At 46.2% G+C, this 23,936-nt stretch overlaps 4 protein-coding genes, 1 non-coding gene and 2 pseudogenes across 5 annotated transcripts; 3 read left to right on the plus strand and 4 right to left on the minus strand.

Annotated features, from left to right (window-relative positions):
• Positions 1 to 747: 747 nt before the first annotated feature.
• On the minus strand, positions 748 to 3,204 carry LOC140223473 (uncharacterized; annotated as a pseudogene).
• On the minus strand, positions 2,956 to 6,242 carry LOC140223277 (pentatricopeptide repeat-containing protein At3g63370, chloroplastic-like). The gene has a single exon (XM_072294831.1). The coding sequence runs from the start codon at positions 6,193 to 6,195 to the stop codon at positions 3,334 to 3,336; it is 2,862 nt and encodes a 953-aa protein (XP_072150932.1). The 5' UTR covers positions 6,196 to 6,242; the 3' UTR covers positions 2,956 to 3,333.
• Positions 6,243 to 6,559: 317 nt separating this feature from the next.
• On the plus strand, positions 6,560 to 6,726 carry LOC117866045 (U2 spliceosomal RNA; annotated as a pseudogene).
• Positions 6,727 to 7,202: 476 nt separating this feature from the next.
• Positions 7,203 to 10,583, minus strand: LOC117864122 (monothiol glutaredoxin-S1, mitochondrial). Its single transcript, XM_034748135.2, has 7 exons — positions 10,408 to 10,583; positions 10,055 to 10,132; positions 8,781 to 8,960; positions 8,436 to 8,535; positions 8,272 to 8,338; positions 7,716 to 7,794; positions 7,203 to 7,626 (listed from the first exon to the last, which is right to left on the minus strand). The coding sequence occupies exons 2-7, from the start codon at positions 10,124 to 10,126 to the stop codon at positions 7,552 to 7,554; spliced, it is 573 nt and encodes a 190-aa protein (XP_034604026.1). The 5' UTR covers positions 10,127 to 10,132; positions 10,408 to 10,583; the 3' UTR covers positions 7,203 to 7,551.
• An 89-nt stretch (positions 10,584 to 10,672) lies between these two features.
• LOC117865850 (ATP-dependent 6-phosphofructokinase 2) lies at positions 10,673 to 13,172 on the plus strand. The gene is made up of 2 exons (XM_034750092.2): positions 10,673 to 11,579; positions 12,110 to 13,172. Exons 1-2 carry the CDS (start codon positions 10,971 to 10,973, stop codon positions 12,935 to 12,937), a joined length of 1,437 nt encoding a protein of 478 aa, XP_034605983.1. The 5' UTR covers positions 10,673 to 10,970; the 3' UTR covers positions 12,938 to 13,172.
• A 113-nt stretch (positions 13,173 to 13,285) lies between these two features.
• TRNAI-AAU (transfer RNA isoleucine (anticodon AAU)) lies at positions 13,286 to 13,359 on the plus strand. The gene has a single exon. It is a non-coding gene; the product is annotated as a tRNA-Ile (tRNA).
• A 261-nt stretch (positions 13,360 to 13,620) lies between these two features.
• LOC117865849 (cytochrome P450 724B1) lies at positions 13,621 to 17,962 on the minus strand. Its single transcript, XM_034750091.2, has 9 exons — positions 17,560 to 17,962; positions 16,874 to 17,234; positions 16,511 to 16,663; positions 16,116 to 16,352; positions 15,925 to 16,011; positions 15,692 to 15,770; positions 15,379 to 15,485; positions 14,744 to 14,868; positions 13,621 to 14,022 (listed from the first exon to the last, which is right to left on the minus strand). The coding sequence occupies exons 1-9, from the start codon at positions 17,766 to 17,768 to the stop codon at positions 13,923 to 13,925; spliced, it is 1,458 nt and encodes a 485-aa protein (XP_034605982.1). The 5' UTR covers positions 17,769 to 17,962; the 3' UTR covers positions 13,621 to 13,922.
• Between the last annotated feature and the right edge of the window lie 5,974 nt (positions 17,963 to 23,936).

The following is a 23,936-nucleotide window of genomic DNA, read 5'->3' on the forward strand; positions in this document are numbered from 1 at the left end:
GACATCAATACAGAGGGACTGACATACAGTTCATAACAGTAAGCAAAGTCTAACAACTTCAATTAATAACAAACAAATAGATACATGTCTCAACATCCCACAGGTCACAGGTGCTTGCAATATCTAAAGATCTTCATCATCACCAGAGCTAGAGATGGACTTGTCAGCATCCTCGTCAGAAGCTGATAGAGATTGCATGCCAATGTCCAAATTATCTTCTGATTCAGAAGAGAAAGCATATTGCACTTCATCATCCATGACAGGAACAATCTTCCTCCTCTTCCTAAGGCGCTGGAGCTGGATACCTCTCTTTCTTTTGGACTGTGTTGCTGCTGCTCCCTATGAAGATTCTCCCTTTGATGATGCTCCAGCTTGCCCAGCTTCATATCCTTGTTCAGCATTTGGCGCAATGCCAGTGAGCCACTCATTTTCATCATCCTCGAGAAGAACATTAGCAACTGCCTTCTAAATTGGGTCCCTGACTTTGTCATCCTTCTTTTTCTTGAGTTTAGAGTTGAATTTAACAAAGACAAGATCTTTCATACTATCATGAAGTAGCTTATTTCTTTTTTTTATGAACCTGCATATAAATTGTGAAGTGGTGAACTGTGAATTAAATAATAGAAGAATTGTACAGAATTACATAATTGAAATGTACTCGGTTCTTACTTGTTCAAATGCACTCCAGTTCCTTTCAAGGAAGCTGCATGTCAAACACAAGATTCTTATTGCCAATTTTCTAAGATTTGGTGCACTTGTCCCATGATTCAGCCACCATTTAGCTAAAAATAGGAATTGATGACAACAAATTAGTCATGTGTCTGCTAGTCTCAAGAAAGAATTGAAGAAATGTACATAAAAACTACATATTCACCTGGATCAAAGTTTTTGTTTCTCCTCAGTCTTATAACCATTTCCTTTCCAAATGTACCATTTGCATCCTGATAGTGCTCCAACTCAGCAATAATTTGGTCATGAACTTCAATATCTTCAACCATATTTGTCACACAGCTTTCTAGTCCTTCTCTGAATGATCCATCTAACTCAATATCTACCTTCTTTGGATAATAATAATATGGGTTCAGGTAGTAACCAGTCCTATGTGGTGGCGTCTTCAACTTGTTGTCCCACCTCTTGTCAATGATATCCCATACTTCCTGAAATCGACTACGGTCATCGTCAAATCTTAGAGAGATTTCTTCCTTTGCATCCAACAAGCAGCCATACAAGAAGCCCATAGCTGGTACATCACTGTCCATTCTCCTGAGGGCATTAGCCAATGGCTCAAAGAAACTAACAGCATTATCAACTCCTTTCCAAAATTTATCAGGGCGGACAACTTTGCTGGCATTTTTCCCTTTCACCTTATTCAAGTACCCAATTTCATTGAGTTCATCAGACCTAAACAACCTCATCAATTGTTTCTTGTTGTCGTGTATGCTCTTCAAGTTCAAATAAGCTGTAGCAAACCTAGTGATACCAGACCTGACCAAATCTTTGCCAAGAAATTTCCTATAAGTTCCAAGACCCTTGTGTGAGCATAAAGGAACGCAGTCAAAGATCTTGCCTTAGTAATTGTTTCATCCACTGATGGCAGCTTCCCTATGTCCTCCAACATGAGATCAATACAATGGGCAGCACAACCATTCCAATATATGGTGGGGCGCTTTGCTCTCAATAAACTAGCAGTTGTATCATTAACTCTAGCATTGTCAGTCACCACTTGAACTACATTTTTCTCCCATATGTCATCTATACACCTATCGATTAGGTCAAAGATGTATTTCCCATCCTTCTTCACAGCTGAACAGTCCACAGAATCAAGGAAACAAACACCATATGCACTATGAACTACCAAATTCATCACCCCTCAGCCTCTTTTATCTGTCCAAGCATCTGTCATCACGCTACAACCAGTGAGCTCCCAAGATTCCCTATGTGCCTTAAATGAATCCAGCATCGTTCTTTTCCTTTTCTGCAAGAATGGGCCACCCATCTCATATGGACTAGGACCTTGCAAGTTTCTGCCGTAGTCTCCAATTGCTTCAAGCATAAGGTCAAAGCTTGGAAGGGTCACTGCATTATGTGAAATGCTTGCTTCATAGAAAAACTTACAGATGTAGTCACATGCACGATCCCTCTTCTCTTCTCTTTTCTGAGTTGAAATCTTTGACTGGACCTTCTCGGCGAGCCCTTTGCCTTTCCTTGCAGCTATAACCTCTTCTGGTGTTAGCTTGTAGAACTTCTCAATAGGTCCACTTGAGCTTCTCTCTTTCCTTAGCACAACAGAATTTATTTCAGCATCATCATCACTACTCTCCTTCTCCTTCTGAGTGACTCAAGTCTACCACAGCTCTAGCAGCCTCCTTATGCTTGGCCTTCTTTTCCTTTGCATTCTGCTAGCGAGCGCGGCCCCGGGCAATGAGACTAACCTACTTACCCTTTACAAAAAAAAGGAGTCTATGAACTCATGCATCGTAATTCATATCACACTCACAAAAGAGGCAGAACTCTATAATTTTCTGGTTCTTACTAAAGGGGCGTTTGGATACCAGGGGCTAAACTTTAGCCCTGTCACATCGGATGTTCGGATGCTAATGAGGAGGACTAAACATGAGCTAATTACAAAACTAATAGCATAACCCCTAAGTTAAATCGCGAGATGAATCTATTAAGCCTAATTAATCCATCATTAGTGAATGGTTACTGTAGCACCACATTATCAAATCATGGATTAATTAGGCTTAATAGATTCGCCTCGCGATTTAGCCTAGGGGTTGTGCAATTAGTTTTGTAATTAGCTTATGTTTAATACTCCTCGTTAGTATCCAAACATGTCCAAACATCCGATGTAACAGGGGCTAAACAAGCACCCCCTAACTCTGGTAACAGAATCAAATTGACACACATAAAGCACAGGTAACTCTGGTAACAGAATCAAATTGACACACATAAAGCACAGGTATAAAAGTTCAGTAGAGGTGAAAAAGTTTCTTTAAACAATAACATGTATTCTTTTTCTTTGGCTATTATACTATCCAGTTTGCACATCTTTTTAACAAAAAAAGTTAGTGACTGTATAATGGCTAAAAGAAGAATCATTTACATTGCATAACACCAATCCAAATAGGTAGTAGCCCTACTGTAAATGACTGATAACAAATGGTTTCTCTCGGTTGCTCTGTCCACAGAACGGCAGGCCATGGGGGCCTCTTGCCAGAACAGACAATTTCAGTCTTAAAAACGCTTAGCCTCATCACCAATTTTTGCCTCTGGCGTAACCTCTCAGCCAATAAGATGCCTATGTAGTTAGTTCTATGGCCTAAATCACGTTCACCAGAAGTCTCCACAAGAACAAGCGCCTCCACTGAAATGGTGGAACCTGTTGGCATCTCGGACCACGATATCCCTTTCAAACAGCTTGGACACCAGCTTGGTGAACTCGTGGCAGTCACCACACACCCTGAGGTTCTTGGCTATCCTTAAAGGTGTACCTGAATGAGTGCTCATCAAGCCAAATGCTATTGCGAGCCTCTCGCTGTGTTTATGCAACATACCTATCTTCTCCTCTTCATTCACATCGTGAAGGACAAAGCTTGTGTCCTCTGTGTAACCTTCTTTCCTCAGTTTTTCTGTTATCTCGGCAAGCTTCAGATGGATTGCCTCTGAGTCTCTATGAGAGTGATCTCTTGCAGTGAAAGTGCGGACGTTGTTTCCTATCTCAATCCAACTGCAAGCTGGATCTTTTCTCAACCCTAGTTCTTCCATCCTGGCTCTAACTTCTTTGACATCGTTCCACTTTCCCAACGCAGCAAAAACATTTGATACAAGAATATAGTTGCCTGGGTTGTCAGGTTCCAGCTCGAGAAGCTTATTGGCTGCAACCACAGCAAGGTCATGGTTTTTGTGGACACGACATGCCCCAAGCAGTGCACACCACACCACCGATGTTGGTTTCACAGGCATAGACTCAATGAACATGAAAGCCTCCTCAGTCCGGCCTGAGCGGCCCAGAATATCAACCACACAGGCATAGTGCTCCTGCCACGGTTTTAACCGGTACTTGCTCATCATCATATCCAAATAGTATTTACCCTCATCAACAAGCTTTGAATGACTACAAGCATGCAGCAGAGCAAGGAAACAAACATGATCAGGAGTCAGACCAGTCTGTAGCATTCTCTCAAAAATATCTATGGCTTGCTTGCCATGTCCATGCATGCCAGTAGCGTTAATCATCGCTGTCCAAAGAACCATATCTTTATATTTAGCCCCATAGAATACTTTGGTAGCATAGTTCATGCTTCCACAACCAGAATACATGTCCACAAGGGAACTAACCACCGGACCTTCTATAGGAAAGTTCCTTCTGATAAGAAAGCCATGAACCTGTTTTCCTTTTGTCAACGATGACAAACCAGCAACAGCCACCAAAATACTTACTAGTGCTACAGAATCAGGTTCAATATTTGCTTTCTGCATCTCAGTAAATAAGGAAACAGCTTCATTTAACAGCCCATTATTTGCACAACAGTTTATCATACTAGTCCAAGTAACAATGTCCTTTTTCTCTACCGTCTGAAATATATTTAGTGAATGGTGAACCTCTCTGCAGTCCCCATATATATCTATCAGCCTATTCTTCAGTATCAAATCAAGCAACCCATTTCTAATAGCATAAGAATGCACTTGCTTTAGCAGAGAGAGGCTTTTCAAACCACTACATGTTTCTAAAATGCTTCCAATCATCATAGAATCCACCTTGATCCCTTGTTTCTGCACCTCTCGGAACATTCCCAGTGCTTCAAAATGCCGAGAACTCTGCGCAAAACAAGCAAGGATTGTTGTCCAAGATATGTGATCTCTAATGCTCATGATTTCAAATACTTTTGCTGAACACTCTATGGAATCACACTTTATGTACATGTCCATCAATGTATTCCCAACCTGCAAATCAGTATGAAGACTATGCTTTATAGCATAGGCATGAACCTCTCTGCCATTGTTTAGCCAACGCAAATGTCCCAATGCAGAAGTCAAGCTTACAACACAGGCTTGATCAGGCTGAAAACCATGTTGAAGCATTTCATGAAAAAAATCAATGGCCTCAGCATACAAACCGTTTTGGATGTAGCAGGAGAGCATCGAATTCCATGATATGTAGTCTTTCTCGTCAATCTGATGGAAAACTCTTAGAGCACTATCCACCCGGCTGCATTTCGCATACATGACAAGCAAAGCATTGAACTGGATGTTGAACTCACTGCCACATTTGAGAAGTGCTGCATGTAACTCCCTGCCCAGATTCAGAAGAGCTAGCTCCGCACAAACTTGCAGCACCCCCACAGCTGTGTAGGAATTCATACTGAATCCGGACCTCTGCATCCCTCGGAACAGCTCCAGGGCTTCCAAGGTCCTCCCGTTCTGCACGCACCCCGTTATAACCGAGTTCCAGGACGCAACATCCCTCCCCTCCTGCAGCCACTCGTAAACCTGCAGCGCCGAATCCAGCATGCCGCACTTGGCGTACATCCCGATAAGCGCATTGGCCACGAGGGTGCTCTTATCAAGCCCACTCTTCACAGCCAGACCGTGCACCTCGTGCCCGCAGCGTCGGTCCCCCTCCATACCGCACGCCTTGAGAACCGACGCGAGCGTGCACCCGTCGGGCGCCGACCCCGGCGCCACCGACGCCCGCATGGCCCGGTAGACCCGCACGGCCTCGCCGGCGCTCCCGGACGAGAGGTATGAGCCGACGAGCGCGTTCCAGGAGAAGACGGTCCGCGCGGGCATTCCGTCGAACAGGCGGCGCGCGTCGTCCACCCCCCCGCACCGGCCGTACATGAACACCAGCTTGGTCGCAAGAAAGCCGTCATCGTCTTCGTCAAGGGAACCAGTGACCAGGGCGTGCGCGTGGACCTGCCTGCCCTCCGCGGCCGCCCTCCTGGCGGCGACGAGGTCGAGCACCCAGCCGTAGTGCTCCCGAGGAGGCTGCGCCCGGGCCGTCAGCAGACGTAAGGCTTGACGCAGGTCGCCTTCCTTGCAGAGACGCTTCAGGGACAGGGAGGCGGAGGTGGACTTGGGAGGCGAGCTGGCGGGTGCGGCGGGAGGTGGAGTTCGGTTGGGGAGTGATGGGAGGGACAGCGCGGCCATGGCGGTGGCGGGCTTGGAGGCCCCGGGGAGCCGGACGCTCATGCCACCAGTGGCGTCGAGAGCTTGCAGGGATTTTTGGATATGGCTCTTGTTATTCGTATATGGGCCAACTCAGAAGGTATATCGCAAATCTGGGCCGCACGCCTCGGGCCCATTTGTGAAGTGGGTCACCAAGCCACCAACAAAGAAACAGGCAGCTCTTCCGCCCAACGCGACGAAGCCCAACATAACAACTTGGCAACGGTAACCTGGTTTAGCTAAGCGAACTTGTTTTTCTCAAAAAGAAAAAAGGTAAGCGAACTTGTAACCTAAGCTCCAGATTGATAATTAGTACCACATCGCCAGGGGAGATCATATGAGCCGGTGGAGGAGAACATAAGACAAGGGTACCCCATCCTAACAACTCATACCTTTCTCGGTTTTTTGGCTAAGATCAAGTGTAGCATCTATTATTATCAATTAATATCTGATATGTCGGTCAAGTACCACAATGATATTAAATTTATTTTTTGCCACTAGAGTTCTCAAGTGTCGCCTAAGCATTGCACTGCTGTTAGGCCTGGCACACCCAACCAAAATAAAATTCAATTTTGAGAGTTTTTTCTAGCTATAAAAATAATCAAATTGATGGTTTGGTAGCATATTGTTTATGAATATGTTGGGGATTCTGAATCTTACTACCAGTTTATTCATTAGATGAAACAAAATTATCCAATATATACATATAAATTTGCTTTATATCTTCAAAAAGGCGTGCGTGAAACTCGAAACTTTTATGCATAATAGAAATGTGCATTTATATATCTTCAAAAGGCCGATGAAGCGTAGTACCGAAGACAAGTTTGGTCTTATTGAATGACCCAGGGAAACAAATCGATTTTAAATTTAGTTTCACAGCGAAACACAGTTGAGGTGAATATGCATGCTGCAACTGATATCAAATACCTGTGAAAGTGAAAACATAACTTTTGTACAAGTCCACTCAGAATCATAGTTTTTTTTTTGTAAATAGTAATCATCAAGCTCACAACTTGTTTATGTGATCACGGTGGCAGAATTCAGAACATGTTTCGCATAAGCATTTTACAGCCATATCTGTCATTGCAGGTTCAGTTGAATTACAAAATATGGGAATGCAGCGCAACCTATGAACTAAAGCTCCATATACAATGCACCAAAGAACTGCAATTGCGTAGTGGCACTTATTCATTCTGACAAAGAACTCGGTACACTCCGATCATGGTTTTGTCTCATCCAGAATGCCAGATTAAACAACCTGGCACCACATCCATATCCGGTGCCGCACATAACCGCATGCAAGGTCACCTAATGATTGTCTGAGAATAATATTGTCACAAAGTAGCTTGCACAGTGAAAAAGTATGCACCGTGGATTCCTTTATGGCTCGTTAGCATCCGGCTTTTGTCCATATCTTTGTGTGATATCACCAAGCAGATCCTTTAGCTCCCCCTTCTGAAGAAAATTATGAAGAAGGAACCAGACACTGGTTAAGATGATATGATTAATGCACTAACAAAATTAAATGAGAAAGGCGAACTTGCCTGGTGCATGCTTAAAATGATGTCAGATCCCCCAACAAACTCTCCTTTGATGAATATTTGTGGAAATGTAGGCCAGTTACTGCATAGACAAAAAAAAATATTGAAATTGGCAGGGCATGCTGAATGGCGTGTGATAAAAAAAAGGTGTTCATAGATATCGGTGCACGGCAATTCAGATGGATAAAAAGGAAATCTGCAATATCATTACACAAGACACAAACAGTTGATATTGACACTGTTTACATGAGGATGATATAAATCAACCCTTGCAGGCTTAAAACTATATGTCAACCTGATAATTGTAACTCATTTTGTTGATTCTACCATATTCTGAATCTTTTGTTCTTTAATTTTTGGTTAAAGCTGGTTCTTCCCTCTTGAAGGCAAGCTTGAAGATCATTTCCTTCATGGCTTTACCATATAATCTCATACAGTTTCTATCATGCAAAATTTAAATGAGCTACTTCAATCTAGATTGTTTTCCCTGCACATGTATAACTGTAACCGCTTGCCATCTAAGAACACATCTTACGGGAGGTGTAAAGAGGACACTTACGTGTGGGCTTTGACAGCCTCTTTGAGCCTGAGATCTCCCAGAATATCTCTACCACAGATAGGGACATCTGCAATAGAAAGATATAGCTTAAAATTTAGAAAGCACCATTGGTTATTGACTGAAATTCAAACAAATCGGTAATCGACTAACTAAAGCGAACTTACCATATTGCTGGAAGACCTTGACTGCCAGTGCGCTGAAGCCACACATTGGAGACTCAGGGAAACCCTTCATGTAGATCAAAACTGGGTTCTCCCTGATATCCTGCCAAGAAAATTTGCTGTTACAATGAAGAAATGGCAGCAAGATATGATACATTAATAAGCTTCAGGTTATGCCTACCAAATTAACATGTTTTCAAAACCCACAGAACCCTAATGCATTTTTACAGCTTGCTAGAAGTCTAATAAAATGAATCAAAAGGAGACAATCCCCCTCCCCATGGTTAACCCTAAAAAGTTAGGAGCTTTGGTCTAAACATTCTGAAATCTCATGTTACATGTAAATACCTGAGCAACAATGTCATGCAAAGATGTGTCCGAACTTTTGCTCATTGGTTTGAAATCTTGATGTGTATCACGATCAGCAGCTATTTGTGTTGCAGTTGAATCCCCGGTTGCATTAGGATCATCACCACCATGTCCTGATGAGTAGTTCATAAACTGCTGGAAAGCTGGTCGTGACACAGCCTGCTCTTCCAGTTACCATGCAAACAAGGATTCACAAAAATTAAAAAGGAAATGCAAATTACCTAAGGTGCAAAAGTTAAACACTAATAGAACAGTAAATACATCAAGTATAATGGTGTGTTGTTTTAAAGAGGTATGGAGACAAACCTTCTTCTCAAAACCAAATTAGAAAAAAAAAAGAAGAGAGACTACCTCATATGAACTCATGCATCATATCACATATTCTCAAGGAGAACTCTATAATTGGCTGGTTCTTAATCACACAGGTTACAAATCAAATTGGCACACATAAAGCACAAGTATTAAAGTTCAACAGAGGTGTAAAAAGTTTCCATAGACAATAATTGTGCAGAAAACTTGAAGGTTGCAACCAGAGAATGATAATTGTAATAAAAGAACAAACCTTCAATTTTGATCAGAAGGGGAAAAATATTTATGCCAAGATTAGACAAACTGCCCCACTTCCCATTAGTACATTTGCGCACACTCTTTTGGCATGTTGCACACAACTTTTTAAAGTCATGTGACATGGGACAAAGAACATCTTAATTACATGTAGTGCGTGAGAGAACTGTAGCACTCATAGCCTTATCTGAGACATGATAAGCACTTGCAAATCAATACAGGCAACAAAAGAGGTAGCAATAAAGAAATTCACTCATTTCTGGAGTTAGTATAGTACAGTGTCCAGACATATGATGGCAACTGTTAACTTAAAAGCCACAGAACAGGAGAACTGGAAAATTCTGGAAACTACATGTATACTACTAGGTTTATTCAATTACCCGATTTCGGAATAAAACCAATGAATTGGAAGTATGCAAGCTACGCAAATTACAGAGTTACAAGTTTAAAAAATTAACTTTAGCCATTCAATAATGCACGCACAAGGTCACATTGATCTAAATTCCAAACCCCAGATGTGCTAGTACTCAGGAAGGAAATAAAGAGGAAAAACTATCTTAGAATAAGGAGAGTAAAAACTAGTAATATCATCACAACTGTATCAAACAATCTCGCTGCAGTAGCACTCGAAGCAAGCTACGACAGACGAATGAGAAACCTCGAGGTGTGATTGGATTTGCGAGCCTTACCGCTGTCGTTGGCGCGCGGCACGATCTGACAAGCCCCCTCGCGACGAGGGCGGTCGACACCAACCTCTTCATGGTACCCTGCAAACGGCGGATTGGACAAAAGAACAGGGCGTGTAAGCCATGGATCTGCCAAACGAGCCGGAGAAATCAACAAACAACAGAAATGCCAACCCAGCCGCAACAAACTCGTGCAGTCGTGCTACACGATACTAGGAACAGGACCGGCGGCGAGCTTGGGGCAAGGGGGTTCACTTAAATTCCCAGAGTTTTGAGGGGAGTGAGTGACTCCGCGCAGCAATCAAATCGAACGGAGTGTCCAAGCCAGAAAACAAGCCAAGCCTAGTTTCGCTTACCAGCAGAAGAGGGAGCCAACTCAAGGTCCGGATCGATCTCCGCTCTGCGCCCACCGGCCGACGAGGGAGGGGAGGACGATGGAGGATGGCCACCAAAGAAAGGAGGATTCCGTCGAGGCGGTGTGCTTCGGCTTCGGCGGCGGAGGCGGAGGCGTGCGTGCAGGGCGGTGAATGGGCCGGGCTGATGAGGTGGTATGGTTATCACGTTGGGCCGTGTGTTGTTTTCCTGGGCCAAATTATACTTAATGATTCGCGGTGATTATGTATGTGTACACGGCGTCTCAACCCCGAGATTAGGCCGCGTCGTTAACTCGTGACCGCACAGCTCTCCGTTACGTGACACTGTTACGTGGCCGTTTGGCCGTTTAGTTTAAGCCGCCGGGCGATGACGTGCCCCCCTGACGCGGCGCCTCCACAGTTTCTCGAACCTCAGTGCCGAAAGCGCCACACGTCGCCGGCTAGTTAAACCCCCACTTCCCCACGCAGTCCTCTTCGATCGCCTCGCCGCGAGTCGCCACTCGCCACCGCCCACGAAGCCGCGGCCCCCTCTCGCTCGCCGACGCATGGAGCCCACCGCCCCCAACTCCTCCGGCGGCCACCACGCCGCCGCCGCGGACGCCACGGGCCCGACCGACACCACCGTGACGCTCCCGCCGCTCACCCTCCGCGACGTGCCGCGCCTGCCCGCCGCGCTGGCCTCCCCGTCCCCGGCGGTCCAGAACCCCATCTCAAGCCACCCCTACTTCCACCCGCCGACCACCTTCTACATCTCCCCGGGCGACGTCTCCCTCCGCCACGCCTTCTTCGACCTCGCCTCCGCGGCGCCGTCCCCGCTCGTCGCCTACCGCCGCGCGGGGCCCCGGAGGGACATCGCCGTCGACCCGGCCCGCGCGAGCGCCGCGCTCGTCACCTGCGGGGGCCTCTGCCCGGGCCTCAACACCGTGCTCAGGGAGCTCGTCGTCGGCCTCCAGGAGCTCTACGGCGTCCGCGACGTCTTCGGCGTCGCCGCGGGCTACCGGGGCTTCTACGGCGGCGACGAGGACCACGTGCGCCTTGACCCGGCCGCCGTCGACGACTGGCACAAGAAGGGCGGGACCGTGCTCAAGACCACGCGGGGCGGCTTCGATCTTGGCAAGATCGTCGATGGCATCGTTGCGCGCGGGTACACGCAGGTGAGCGCAGCGCACACGACTTTCAGACTTTGACACAGACGGTGGTCAGAAACTCTCAATTGCAGCTTCCGTGTCACCTAGTATTTACTTGTCTATCCATCTACCTCTAGACTGCAAGGTCGCAATGTGCTGTACTGAATTGGTGATGCGAGGATTTATTTTCTAAAAAATATGCTTTAAATAATGTAAGATCTCAATCAAACTGGTTAAGACTTCTGCACTCTCCTTGAGTGTTAAAGCATACCTCATGACCATTATAAAAAGTGCTTTGAGGGCCTTTTTATGTTTCATATGTGTTAGATATTCACATAATCACATTACTCAGGGTATGACAGAAAAGCCTAACGAGTCATAGAACGTTATTGTCAGTTAGGGGCAAGAAAGAAGTAGATGACCAATTGTTGCATTTTTTTAACCTCAATAGGATGAAACCATGAAGGTATGCTGACAATCGACGTGCTAGTTGTGTAATTCCTTCCATATATCCTTGCCACTAAAACATTTTCAAATTTACATGTTCTTTGCTGAAGGTATACGCAATTGGCGGAGATGGAACCATGAGAGGAGCCGTGGCAATCTTTCAAGAGTTCAAGCGCCGTGGTTTGGACATATCCATTACTGGGATCCCAAAAACTGTGGACAATGACATTGGCATCATAGACAGGTCATTTGGTTTCCAAACTGCGGTGGAGATTGCTCAGCAGGCAATTGATGCAGCACATGTGGAGGCTGTTAGCGCTGTCAATGGTGTAGGCCTTGTCAAACTAATGGGCAGGAGTACAGGACACATTGCGCTTCATGCCACTCTGAGCAGCCGTGATGTTGACTGCTGCTTGATTCCAGAGGTTGATTTCTACCTGGAGGGCAAGGGAGGTCTGTTTGAGTTCCTATATGAGCGGATAAAGAAGAAGGGGCATGCTGTCATTGTAGTCGCTGAAGGAGCTGGTCAGGAATTGATTCCCCGTACTGATGATCAGAAGCGTGAGCAGGATGAGTCTGGCAACATTGTGTTTCTTGATGTAGGCCCCTGGCTGAAATCTGAGCTGGGTAGATGGTGGAAGAAAGAGCATCCTGATGAACTGTTCACTGTGAAATACATCGATCCTACATACATGATTCGAGCGGTTCCGGCAAATGCTACCGATAATTTGTACTGCACCTTGCTGGCTCATTCGGCAATACATGGGGTCATGGCTGGGTTTACTGGCTTCGTGCCTGGTCCGATTAATGGGACATACAGTTACATACCATTGGAAGACGTTGCTGTGGCGAAGAACCCTGTTGATGTGAATGATCACAAATGGGCATGGGTCAGATCAGTCACAAATCAGCCAGATTTCCTGATATCCCAAGCATAAGACCTGAAGCTCAGTGGTGTCGCCAAATTGTAAAGATCACTGATCCTCCCTGCACATGTTAAAATGGATTTCTCTGATCCAGTTGCTTCCCCGGTTATTTTCTGTTCAATAAGATGGTAGATGTTGTCCCCTCCAGTTTGTGTGCTTGTGGAACTCTTCTGAGAATGTAGGTAGCAAGCTGTGCATGTACGAATGTTTAAATTGTCGTTCTTATGAATAACTGATGCATGATGAAGCTTTTGTTCGAATGAAATGTTGTTGTCAGCTGTTTGTCAGTGCAAGATCATAGAGTAAAAGTATGCTAGGTTTATAATTTAAAATATATCAATAGCAGCCCTTAAACAAAATGGCCTATTAGCTCAGTTGGTTAGAGCGTCGTGCTAATAACGCGAAGGTCGCAGGTTCGAGACCTGCATGGGCCAATCAATGGTTTTTCCAACATTTTGGTCTGCGCGAGCTGCGTCTGCACTCTGTAGCTTTTTCTTTTAGAAAAAACTCCAGTCGAGTTTTGTTTACCATTTTTACATATGTAAGTCTTAGAAGTTCCCCATATCTTGGCGTTCGTCTCTGACGCTTCTCTCATCCTCTGCTCTGTAGATTGACAGCCTGAAGGGACTGCCCGGCCAAATTCAAACGAGATACCTGGCTAATATCGCTCTTAAAAGGTCTACAAACTCACAAGATGATAAGTAAAAGCCTTGCGAATCCCAGGAGCCCAATCTTCTCGTATAGAACAGTAGTTGAGCCAGTGGAGAGAATAATACAGGGTGAAGTGAACCAACCACCTCAAGCAATTGCCAATATATCTACATCATGTACATCATAAATCAGAGTCTCAGCTGCCTCATGCTAGCTACTTACAAGCTAGTGCCCAGTGTTTCTTCACTTCACGAAACTTCTCTAGCCGCTGAACGACTGACTATTCATGGACATGGATGGCCCCCGTGCAGGCGCCTTGTAACTGACGAACTCACCTTCAGGCCAGTCAAGATTCAGGGCAGATTGGCTCGATTTCTATTGGCAGACCCCTCTGGAACTCCACGTACGGGTATGCCATCGGAACGTCATCGCCATCGATTCTCCATCTGCAAGGCGCCAAGTTTTAATTCAAGAGAGGGGAAGGATGATCAGCTAGCGGTTCTTCGGTAACCGTAGGTAGTTCTATTACTCCCGGAAAACAATACCAGGTCCTTTGTCATATTCAGATGGTCGCAGATTATTATGAACCAGATTTGGCAGTTTGATCACACGATAATGTTGTTTCTCTGGTTGGTTAGCAGTACAACTCAACTTGCATATCCTACTTGTAGAAAACTCCACGCAGACATGCCTGATAATATGTTCTACAGTTCTGGATCCACAACTACATAATACTTAATTTAAGACTTGCGGTCCCTGTCGATGGTACATCACAACCCTCTTGCTATTACTTTCAACAGTTTCTGTTACTAGTATGACACCGCTAACCTCATTGTTTTGCGTCCTTGTTCATGTTTTGTCTTATCGATTTCGCTGTTCAACATTGTTCCCATAACCTCCTTCCCATTCCTTACTAGTATGTGTTACTATACTTACTAGGTTAAATCCCAACGATAAGCACATTATTCTGATTTCCTGTTCATTTTGTCTCGTCCCTACTTAAACTTAAAAATCCGTCCCACCGCATTAGTTTGTTACGCCGGTTATCGAAATGTCTACGATGTTCATGTGCTGCTTTGATTTGCCAGGTTTGTTGTTGTGACTGTACCACTGATTTGTGTATGCATCTCAAACTCTGATAGGACAAATATTCCCTTTTGTTTTTACCTATAATTGAGCACAAGGTGATGGAGGAAGAAAGCAGCCTCTACTTTGGCAAGCTCCGATCCTGGGCAGAGCCGGGGCCCTCCGCCGAACGGCGTAAACCTCTTGCTTGCCCCTTGGCTTGAGCCCTGGTACAGCAGTCAGATAAGTCGTGCGTGCATATGAATCAAGCCATGAAGATCATCAAAGAATTCATTCAAAAAAAAATCAAAGAAACCAAAAGAAAAATAGTGAAGCAAAGCCAAGGATGCTGGCTTTGAATGAGAGGAATCATGGCCAGGACCATTGACAACAGGCACTACAGCCTCAGGCAGCTTGCTTGGCATCTGAAGACACCAGGATAGTTGCAGGTAATTATGTCACAGGTGGACACTCACTAATTAAAGGCAGCAATTAGTTAAGAGTACACACTTTAAAGAAGATTCCCTAAAAGCCCCAGATAAGCTTCTTTGATAGGTGCTCTAGCCTTTTAATTATATATTTCAGGTTTGAATAAGTAGCTTATTATCACAAAGTTAAGCTGTTAATTATGGCCTGACAGGAATGAAATATGATTGTGCGAATCATCAGCTCATTAGTTCATTACCAATATACATGGCAGGTGGTAAAGTACTACTCATGAACAGAAAAGAGCATACCTCCCATCTGCAGGGCTGAAAATGTTGTGCGTTTCCATGAAGCGAGGGGTTCAGATGAACAGCACTGAAGACGGGTAGGACCTTCCAGCCAGATGGAATCAGATACTCTGCAACAGAGCAAAAGCGAGAGCCACTTGCTTTTGAGCATCTTCGTCTATCAAAAGCTAGGTGTTTCTAGGCATAACAATGCTTAAAAATCAGGCTTAAAGGTGCGACCATCCCCTCTGCCTCCGATCCATTATCATGTGATGAGCACAAATGGAATCTGCAACGAAAGCCTCAATACGGTGCTGATGCAGGGTTGTTAATTTACCTTTGTATCTGACATCTTTGAGAGCCTTCCTGTGGACGAACTTAACGATGTTGCCGCATCTCAGAGCCTCATTGATAACCTGCAAGAGCATGCACATATGCATCACAAACACACAACTAGTCTGAATATCCACAAAAATGTCAATTGTATGGCTTGCTGCTGACAGGAGGGAAAAAAAAGGTCCCTTGCTTACTAACAAATCCTGTACAGTAGGTAGTGAATGGTCATCTTACATGTTGGGTATATTCCATCTTCTTGTAGTCTTCTGAAGTCAAGCACTCCTCCTTCCCTTTGTTGGATCTTATGCTGTCGTGCTCCCTCTGCGTGCATAGCATATTCACATGCATATAGTTTACTGATGGCCACCGGCCTAGCTACTAGCAAATCATCTGTGTCTTCACAGTGAAAATCATGCATGTATTACCTTGACCAGGTCCAGATCTTCCGCAGACTGTCCAAGAAAATACACGACCATGGAGATCAGGAGCGAGGTGGTCTCGTATCCTCCCAGCAGGGAGTCCAGCACAAAGCTCACTTTCTCCTCATCGGAGAGCTCATTGCTCGACAGGAGCACGTCAAGGAAATCGCCCTTCTTGCATGACCCTGCACTCCTCCGCTCCTCGATGATGCCCTTCACAGTGCTGGATATCCTCTCTCTGGCCTGTGTGAGTTATTAGGATCGGAGCAGCAGACAACAGAAAAAACCACTGTTATATACTGTATGATCATAACGCATCTTTTATTAGTGTAAGCATGGTATGTTTTTTTATTTATTGTAAGCATAGTGTGTGCTAATAAAGGCATGTCTGGATGGTTTACCTGGACAGCCTTGGCATATGGGGTCCCTGGGATGTAGAGAGGGAAGGAGATGAGGCCCTTCATGAAGGCCAGGAAGTCCTCCAGTATCCTGGCAGTGACCGGCTCCTCTGGCGACAACCCCAGCACCTGCTTCACTATCACACTGAATGCAAACTGTGCTTCTCAAAGGACAGAGAACACGCCACCGCAGAGGAAAAAGAAAAAAGACCCTGTGTAAGTCAAAGTGGCCACGGAAAAAGATTCATGCAGCAGCAACAGCAAGAGTAACAACAAGCAGGACGATGTATGCACGTCGGTGACATGTGCAGAGCTTCTCTCTCCATGTGTCTCCAAGGGATTAACAGCAAGAGTACAGTTGCTAACCTTTCTTGCCTCCTCGCAGAAGGTGATGACCTTGACGCAGCCGCCACCGCCGCACTCCTTGCCACCGGCCGCCTGGCGCCATGAGCCGACGACGTGCAGCGCGATCTTCTCGATGTCGCCGAGGTAGCTGGGCTTGAGCTTGGTGGAGGTGACGAGGGCGAGGGCGAGGTTCCTGAGGCGCTTATGGTCCTCGCCCAGGACCACAAGCATGGAGGACTTGCCCAGGATGCCATGGATCGGCCTGGGGTAGCTGCACTGGAACAGCCGCTCCTCGTTCTGCAGGATGAAGTGGTTGAGGTCCTGGTCGCACGACACCACCGTGGGGGTGCAGAACAGGTGGGACTTGAACACCCGCCCATACCTGCAGCAGCATCATACCCACAACAACAACATTGGTGTTACTGTTACCGCGGCCATGTTAATCATCGTTTAACCTTTTAACTCTCAATCGATTCTCACTTCACTGTCACGGGCTCAGAACAAGGCAAAACACAGACATGAAAGATAGATGCATGATAAAGCTGCGTAGACAGGACAGCAGCAGCAGCAGCTTTTGCTGCCACATGAAATAATGGTGCAATACTTAATTGCGATGTCGCGGTAATATATAGTTAAGAGGATCTGTGGTTTGCTGTGCACGGATGGTGGTGGTAAAAGCAAAGGAAATGAAACGCTGGAGTATTTACCTGGCGCAGTGATCCTCCAGGAAGCCACCCAGCGTGTTGGAAGCATGGGGCGTGAGGAACCTGAGCGTCTCACCGATCAGCGGCCATCCGAAGCTGCCCCTGGGGGCCTTCGGGTTCAGGAGCAAGGGCAGGAAGTGGCTCAGCACCAGGGCTAGGAGCGAGGAGAGCAGGATCGCCAGAGCGGCCAGCGCGAGCTCCCCCGCCATCATCGACCACCACTCGCAAGTCTCATCTCACAAGCATGGAGCCAGCAAGAATCACTCTGTCTATCTTTATATATCTATATATGTATATATGTATATGTATATCTGTAAGTACGAATGCTTCGCCTAGCTTGCTCAAACGCTCACGCAGGCACAGCTCACCCCTGGGCTGCTGTTCCCTTCTCTCTCTGGAATGCGAGGCGAGGGGGGAGCTATATAGTAGCAGAAGCGAGGCAGGAAGGATCTTGGCAAAGGGAGAGGGGAGGGGGAAAAAAAATAAGGCTGCCTTTTGTTTCCTTTCTTTGGCCGCCTTCTTTTCGTTTGTTTATTTAGTGTTCTTCCATGCATTGAAGTAGCATGATCTCTGTTCTTTTCCCTAAAACAAAAGGTACTGGCAGTATGATCTCTGTTTTTACTGCAGCCAAATTACCTCAGTGATGCAGTACAGAACAGTAACATAAGTGTAGCTTTTATCAAGGGAGGGGCTATAGCTAGGACTAGGAGGATGGTCCAGCGTAGGGTAGCCTAGCATCTAGGCTGCAAAGGTGCAGTCAAACACGCAGGTAGAGAGGGAGAGAGAGAGAGAGAGAGTTGTGCAAACGGCCAGGGCTGCGGTGCTCTGGAGTCTGGACAAGGTCAAGCCAGGCGAATGTGGAGATTTGCAAATTTCAACTTGTGACCACGTAAGCCTCTTTTTTAAAAAAATAAAAACAAAATACGAACGGTGGCTTCTAATCCTTGGAGCTATATATAGTTCAGACAACGTAGCAAATGAGCTGCCTTGATCGTAGTCAAATTGAACGCATCGCCAGGGACGCATCAGAGACTGTTTCTAAAATAGGTTCAAACACACTTTCAGACAATACTGTGTCCTCTAGCAGTGGTAGTACATTGATTGGATTGGCGAGGCAATGATTTATGTTCTATGGAGTACTCAAGATTTTCTTCCGATTATCTTATTGCCTCTGTTTGTCGACATGATGGTCAAACTACACCTAGTGCAAGTACAATCTCATCATCCTAGGTCAATGTGTGCCTATCTAGGAGAAAAAATCCTCACATTTAATATTGATTATATATAGTTTGACTTTGCATATACTTGCTTATCGCCATAGTACCGAATTAACAGCAAATTAAACAATTTATTCGGATATATGGTGCGCGATGTTCTTGTAACTTTAGCTGGGCTTACATTTACAGAGAAGGGGTAACAGAGAGTCGTCAGGTCTTTTGGTACCATATGGGACTCCGACAACCACTGTTGCAAGACTCCCCACCCCGAGTAACCTGCCCTGTGCTGGCAATTATTATTAGCCCTACTCCCACAACCGTCACCAAAATGAACCCAACCGAACACACACAAAAATATATAATTAGAGTATGCCTAATAATTTAATTAGTTGCTAGCCAGTGTTACATTACAAGAACAAGTTCTTGTTGTAACTTTATGCGCCCATGAAAACTGGATGGACCTGAATCTCTTCTCTTTGCTTCACTCAGCACCAACCTAATATGGCAACATCTACAGCCAGCTTGTACCACTTTATTATACTTAGTTCTTATGTATACAAGGTGTGGAAGGGTAATCTTATTGAAAAGTTTCGTTTATTTTTTCTAGACTAGCCATATCATTTAGTTCCGATATACGGGATCGAAGGTTGTCTGATGATCAAATAATGAAACCTCACGTCGCCTAATGCATGATGTGAAAACATATACTGATGAAAGTATGAAACCACTCTCCTCTTATAATTATAAGCATTTGTCATTAGATTTATGTGAGTTGCACCTAATTCATTGAGAATGGAACCGGCATTAGGGCTAGCCTCGGCTTCACTAATTCATACATCCTTCGGATCGGAAGAATTTCCAAGGGATGTTGTGGAAAGGATTTTAACGAGTAGGATTTCTTTCCCCTTTGGAACATGAGCTTCAACCTCTTATATTAAGTACTATCTCTCTTTTTTTCCCCGAAAGGACGGCAAGAACTTTGCCGTGAAGATTTTATTAGAAGAAAGTACTATCTCTCTCTTTGGTAATTTCGTAATGCTTTTCTAATGATCCACGACATTGTGCAGTATAGCATCATAAGCCAATCATTTTACATACTTGCCACTCCTCAAATGATCAATGTACAGACAGTACCACTGGGCTTGGAAACGGGCACCGCGCGCATAGTCAAACATAAATTTGGACTACGGCACCTGGGCAACCGGGCACTTTCCGATCAGAAAATAGGCCAAGTCAGAGAGCAAAGTTGCCGTGATTTTCACCAGGCCTGTACACTCAGCACGGGCGCACCCCAGATGTACTTGGAGCGCCCGACCCAAAGGACACCGCGACACGGGCAGCCGTGCGTGGAGCGGAGCAAAAAATATTCCTCGACGAGAGAAATGGTGGTGGACTGGTGGGTAGCATATTTAAGGAGCCGCACGAGTGGCAGCGGTTGCAGTACAGATAGGTCCACCTTAGCCTCATCGATAGGGGTGCCCACACCACCCCAGATGTTTAATCCCGCATTTACCCTTTTATTTTCCCGGTATTTCTTCTTTTTCTTTTTTTCTTTGCCCCCCTGCCAGATTTTTGGTCAGATCTGACCTCACCTTGCTTAGGTCCTATTAGGTCCTATTTGCATCCATCCGTTAAACTTTAGGTTGCAAAATTTGGCAGCTAAAGATCTAAATAAGGTCCTAGCTAAATTTTAGTTGCCTAAAGATCCCTTTAGCAGGTTGAACCTAGCTAAAACCAGCTAAACCAGTAAAGATCAAAATGCCCTTCCAACTTTCTCGGGAAACTACCCCTCCTTCCCCTCCCGCACCCAAAATCCCTACGTGCTGCTACTCTTCACACCGCCGGTCCACCTACTGCTCGTCGCCAGTCCGCCCTAATCCCCGCGCGTTGCCGCTCCTCCTGTCGCCGTCGGTCCACTCGTTGCTCGCCGCCACCTTCATGGCTACCACCTCACCCATCGGCACGCCGCCACCCCATGCGTTGCTCCAAATCCAGCTGCTCCTCTCGAGGCCGCGGAGGAGGCCGACGTGGTCGGGGAGATGGGCCCGACCTTGTCCGATGGTGCTACCTCAACCGCAGCCCTCGCCGGGGGATGCGGGGACCCCGCCGTGGGCGCCCTCTTGGAGAGTCGGAGGGCCGCCGCCGCGGGCGCCTTCGCAGAGTCGGGGATGGTCGGGAGATGCTCATCGGCAGTGAGCGGAGCTCCAAGCGGCGGGTCGCACGGGCGGGGGGACTGAGATTCCCTGCGGTTCGATCGCCGGAGCGCGTCGAAGATGGCTCAGGGGCGGAGCCGGGGTGGTGGACGAGCTTTGGGTGTGAGCGATTTGGAAATGATGGAGTAGGTGCGGCGAATTTTTAGCCGGCGATGGTGAGGCAGAGCTTGGAGCCGGTGGACGAAAATCAGTCGATTCCAGGCCGAGGGACGGACGGCGCTCAAAGAGAGAGGTGGTGGAGGCTGAAGCTGGGAAGGTGGAGGAGGTGCGGGCGCGAGGGATTGGAGGGAGGCGGCTGATGGACGTGAGGGATTGGAGGGAGGTGCCGGAGATAAGGGGAGGAGAGAGGAGATAGATGAGAGGTGGGAGGGGTAAGATGGATAAATAACTTGTCAATCACCATTTAGCTATTGGATCCAAACACACCTAGTTAAAATTTAGCTGGCTAAAAAAGAGACACTAAATTTTAACCAGCTAAACTTTAGGTGGGTGGATCCAAACAGAATCTGACCCGGTTTCGATCGTGATCTGTTTTGTTGGCCCGGTTTCGATCGTGATCTGTCTTGTTTAAGGAAAGATTGCGCTTTTGTGCCCAAAACAATGGGCAATTGTGCCGGGCGAGGGATCTAAGATATTCATGCAATCTGAATTGACAGCATCGCGTCGCAGTAATAAACGACTCGGTTGCGACTTTGATAAGGCATTCGATGCCTCTGCTTGCTTCAGGGTTACGTATCAGCTGAACTGATGAGGAAACGCCAGAATATATGTCTAGACGCTACTAGACACTGGACCTCCTGGATGCCCCCCTCGTGTGTGATCAAGCTGCATTCCGGGCAGAAGAGGAGAACCAACAATGGCTTTTGGCTTGAAGATGGCTTAGTTTATGGTAGGATGAGATATACAAGGATGTCAATTTTGTGCTGTTTATTCTCCACTTGGCTGCAGGGAATGGCGGCTGGCCTAATATGCCGCGTAAAATGTTTATTAGCCTTCTGTCATGTCACATTACCGGTAGCAGCAGCTGACCAATATTTTTTACACATATCGATCAATCGTATTTATGAATATGTTCTGTTTAGGGGGAAAAATCGATCAAGCAAAAAAATGTTTTAGCTTAACGGAAAAACATTCCCACACTTCAAAGAGAAATTCTAATTTTGTGACAAGCATTTATTTCCTTAGAAAGGGATATCGACGCCAGGCACACCCGAGGACAAAGGGCTCCCTGTTCCGTATCCCTTTGCTTTTCCATGGTCTTTTTATATTGCATATTAGGCTATTCATGTAAAAAAATAAAATACTTGTTTTATTTTAGGGCCAAGGCTTCAACTTCTGCTAAAACGGTTCCAACTCTGACTCCTCTGATGGAGCGGCTTCTATGATGTAGAAGAAGACATTTTGAAAAACGTTTGGTAAAACGACCCCTTGTATTTTGTTATGAGTTGATGAAGATGTCAAATGCCCGTTATGCCCTTGAATATTTAACTTGGTTGTACATGATTTTTATATTTCTTCCTCAATCTATAATTTAATTTACGGTAGATTATTTTTTTTCTTTTCTTCGTATACGATACCCCTTCCTTTTTCTTTAGTTTTCAACGCTCCTTTTTTTTACTCAACCTTATCCTTTTCTACCGGTCAACACGATCGCTTCCTCCTTATCTGCTCGGTGTCGCGTGATCTTCCTGGCTCCGCACCTCCGCCGCTTGCACCGCTTTGCATCGTCCATCCCATGTTGCGCCGCTTTCGCCCTGGCCTCGTCGCGCTACTTCCCCGCCCTCGCCCTGCTTCGTCCATGCCGCGCGGCGCCGCTCCCACGCTGCTCCCCAAGATGGCGGGCAGCATGCTCAGGCCAGCTCCAGTCGAGTCAGCAACGGGCGCCCAGTCGTAGCCTAAACCCTAAACCTCTGGAAGGAATCGGTACCGTAGTCTAAGAGGGGAGGAGGTGGGTCCGTGCAAAATCCGGCCGATGAGTAAGAGGCTGTTTGGATACTAGGGGCTAAAATTTAGTCCTGTCATATCAGATGTTCGGAGACTAGTTAGGAAGACTAACCATGAGCTAATTATAAAACTAATTGTAGAACCCCTAAGCTAATTCGCGAGACGAATCTATTAAGCCTAATTAATCCATCATTAGCAAATGGTTACTGTAGCACCACATTGTCAAATCATGGACTAATTAGGCTTAATAGATTCGTCTCACGAATTAGACTCCATCTGTGTAATTAATTTTGTAATTACACTATGTTTAATACTCCTAATTAGTATCAAACATCCGATGTGACAGGTGCTAAAGTTTAGCACGTGGGAGCCAAACATGCCCTAAATATTTGTAGACATAGGATGTATACTAGTTTGGGCAACGTGCCCTACGTCCAGTTGGGGTCAGTCGATCGACTTTATTCCTGAGCTCAGATGCTCAAAGTTTGCAGTCGGGGTACAAATGAGAGGAGCATGAGAGGGGGTGCCTGAGTCCTGACTTTATTCTCGTCTCAATGGAAGAGAGTGGCAGGAGCTCAGACATGCCCTAAGTGTGTGAGAGTGTGAAAGCGTAAGAGTGTAAGAACGTAAGAGTGCGTAAGTCGTAGAGGTGGAGAGTCCGTCCCCTTGGGAACGGCCTTACAGGTCGGAAAGGATAAGAGAGTTTGTGTACGGGCACTGCTTAGTCTAGTTGAAGCCCACATCGTCTGGTGCGGTATGGCCTCCGTCCTCGGTCCCTGTTCTCCTCGCCAAACCGCTCTGTCGTAGCAAGTAGGTTTACAGCGGCACTGTGCAAGGCGTGCGCAGGGTGTGGCGTGGTACGGTTCTGCGTACGGCCGGCTGACCCGAGCGCTTCATCGTTATCTGTCCCACCTACTCCCTGGGCTCACACCGGGTAGGCATCCCCGATTTGTTGTCCTAATCAGCCCTGACCGAGTCGGTCGGGGGAGCGGTACGCGCGGTACGG

This window comes from Setaria viridis, chromosome 7 (assembly GCF_005286985.2).
Source record: "Setaria viridis chromosome 7, Setaria_viridis_v4.0, whole genome shotgun sequence".
NCBI classification, from domain to species: domain Eukaryota; kingdom Viridiplantae; phylum Streptophyta; class Magnoliopsida; order Poales; family Poaceae; genus Setaria; species Setaria viridis.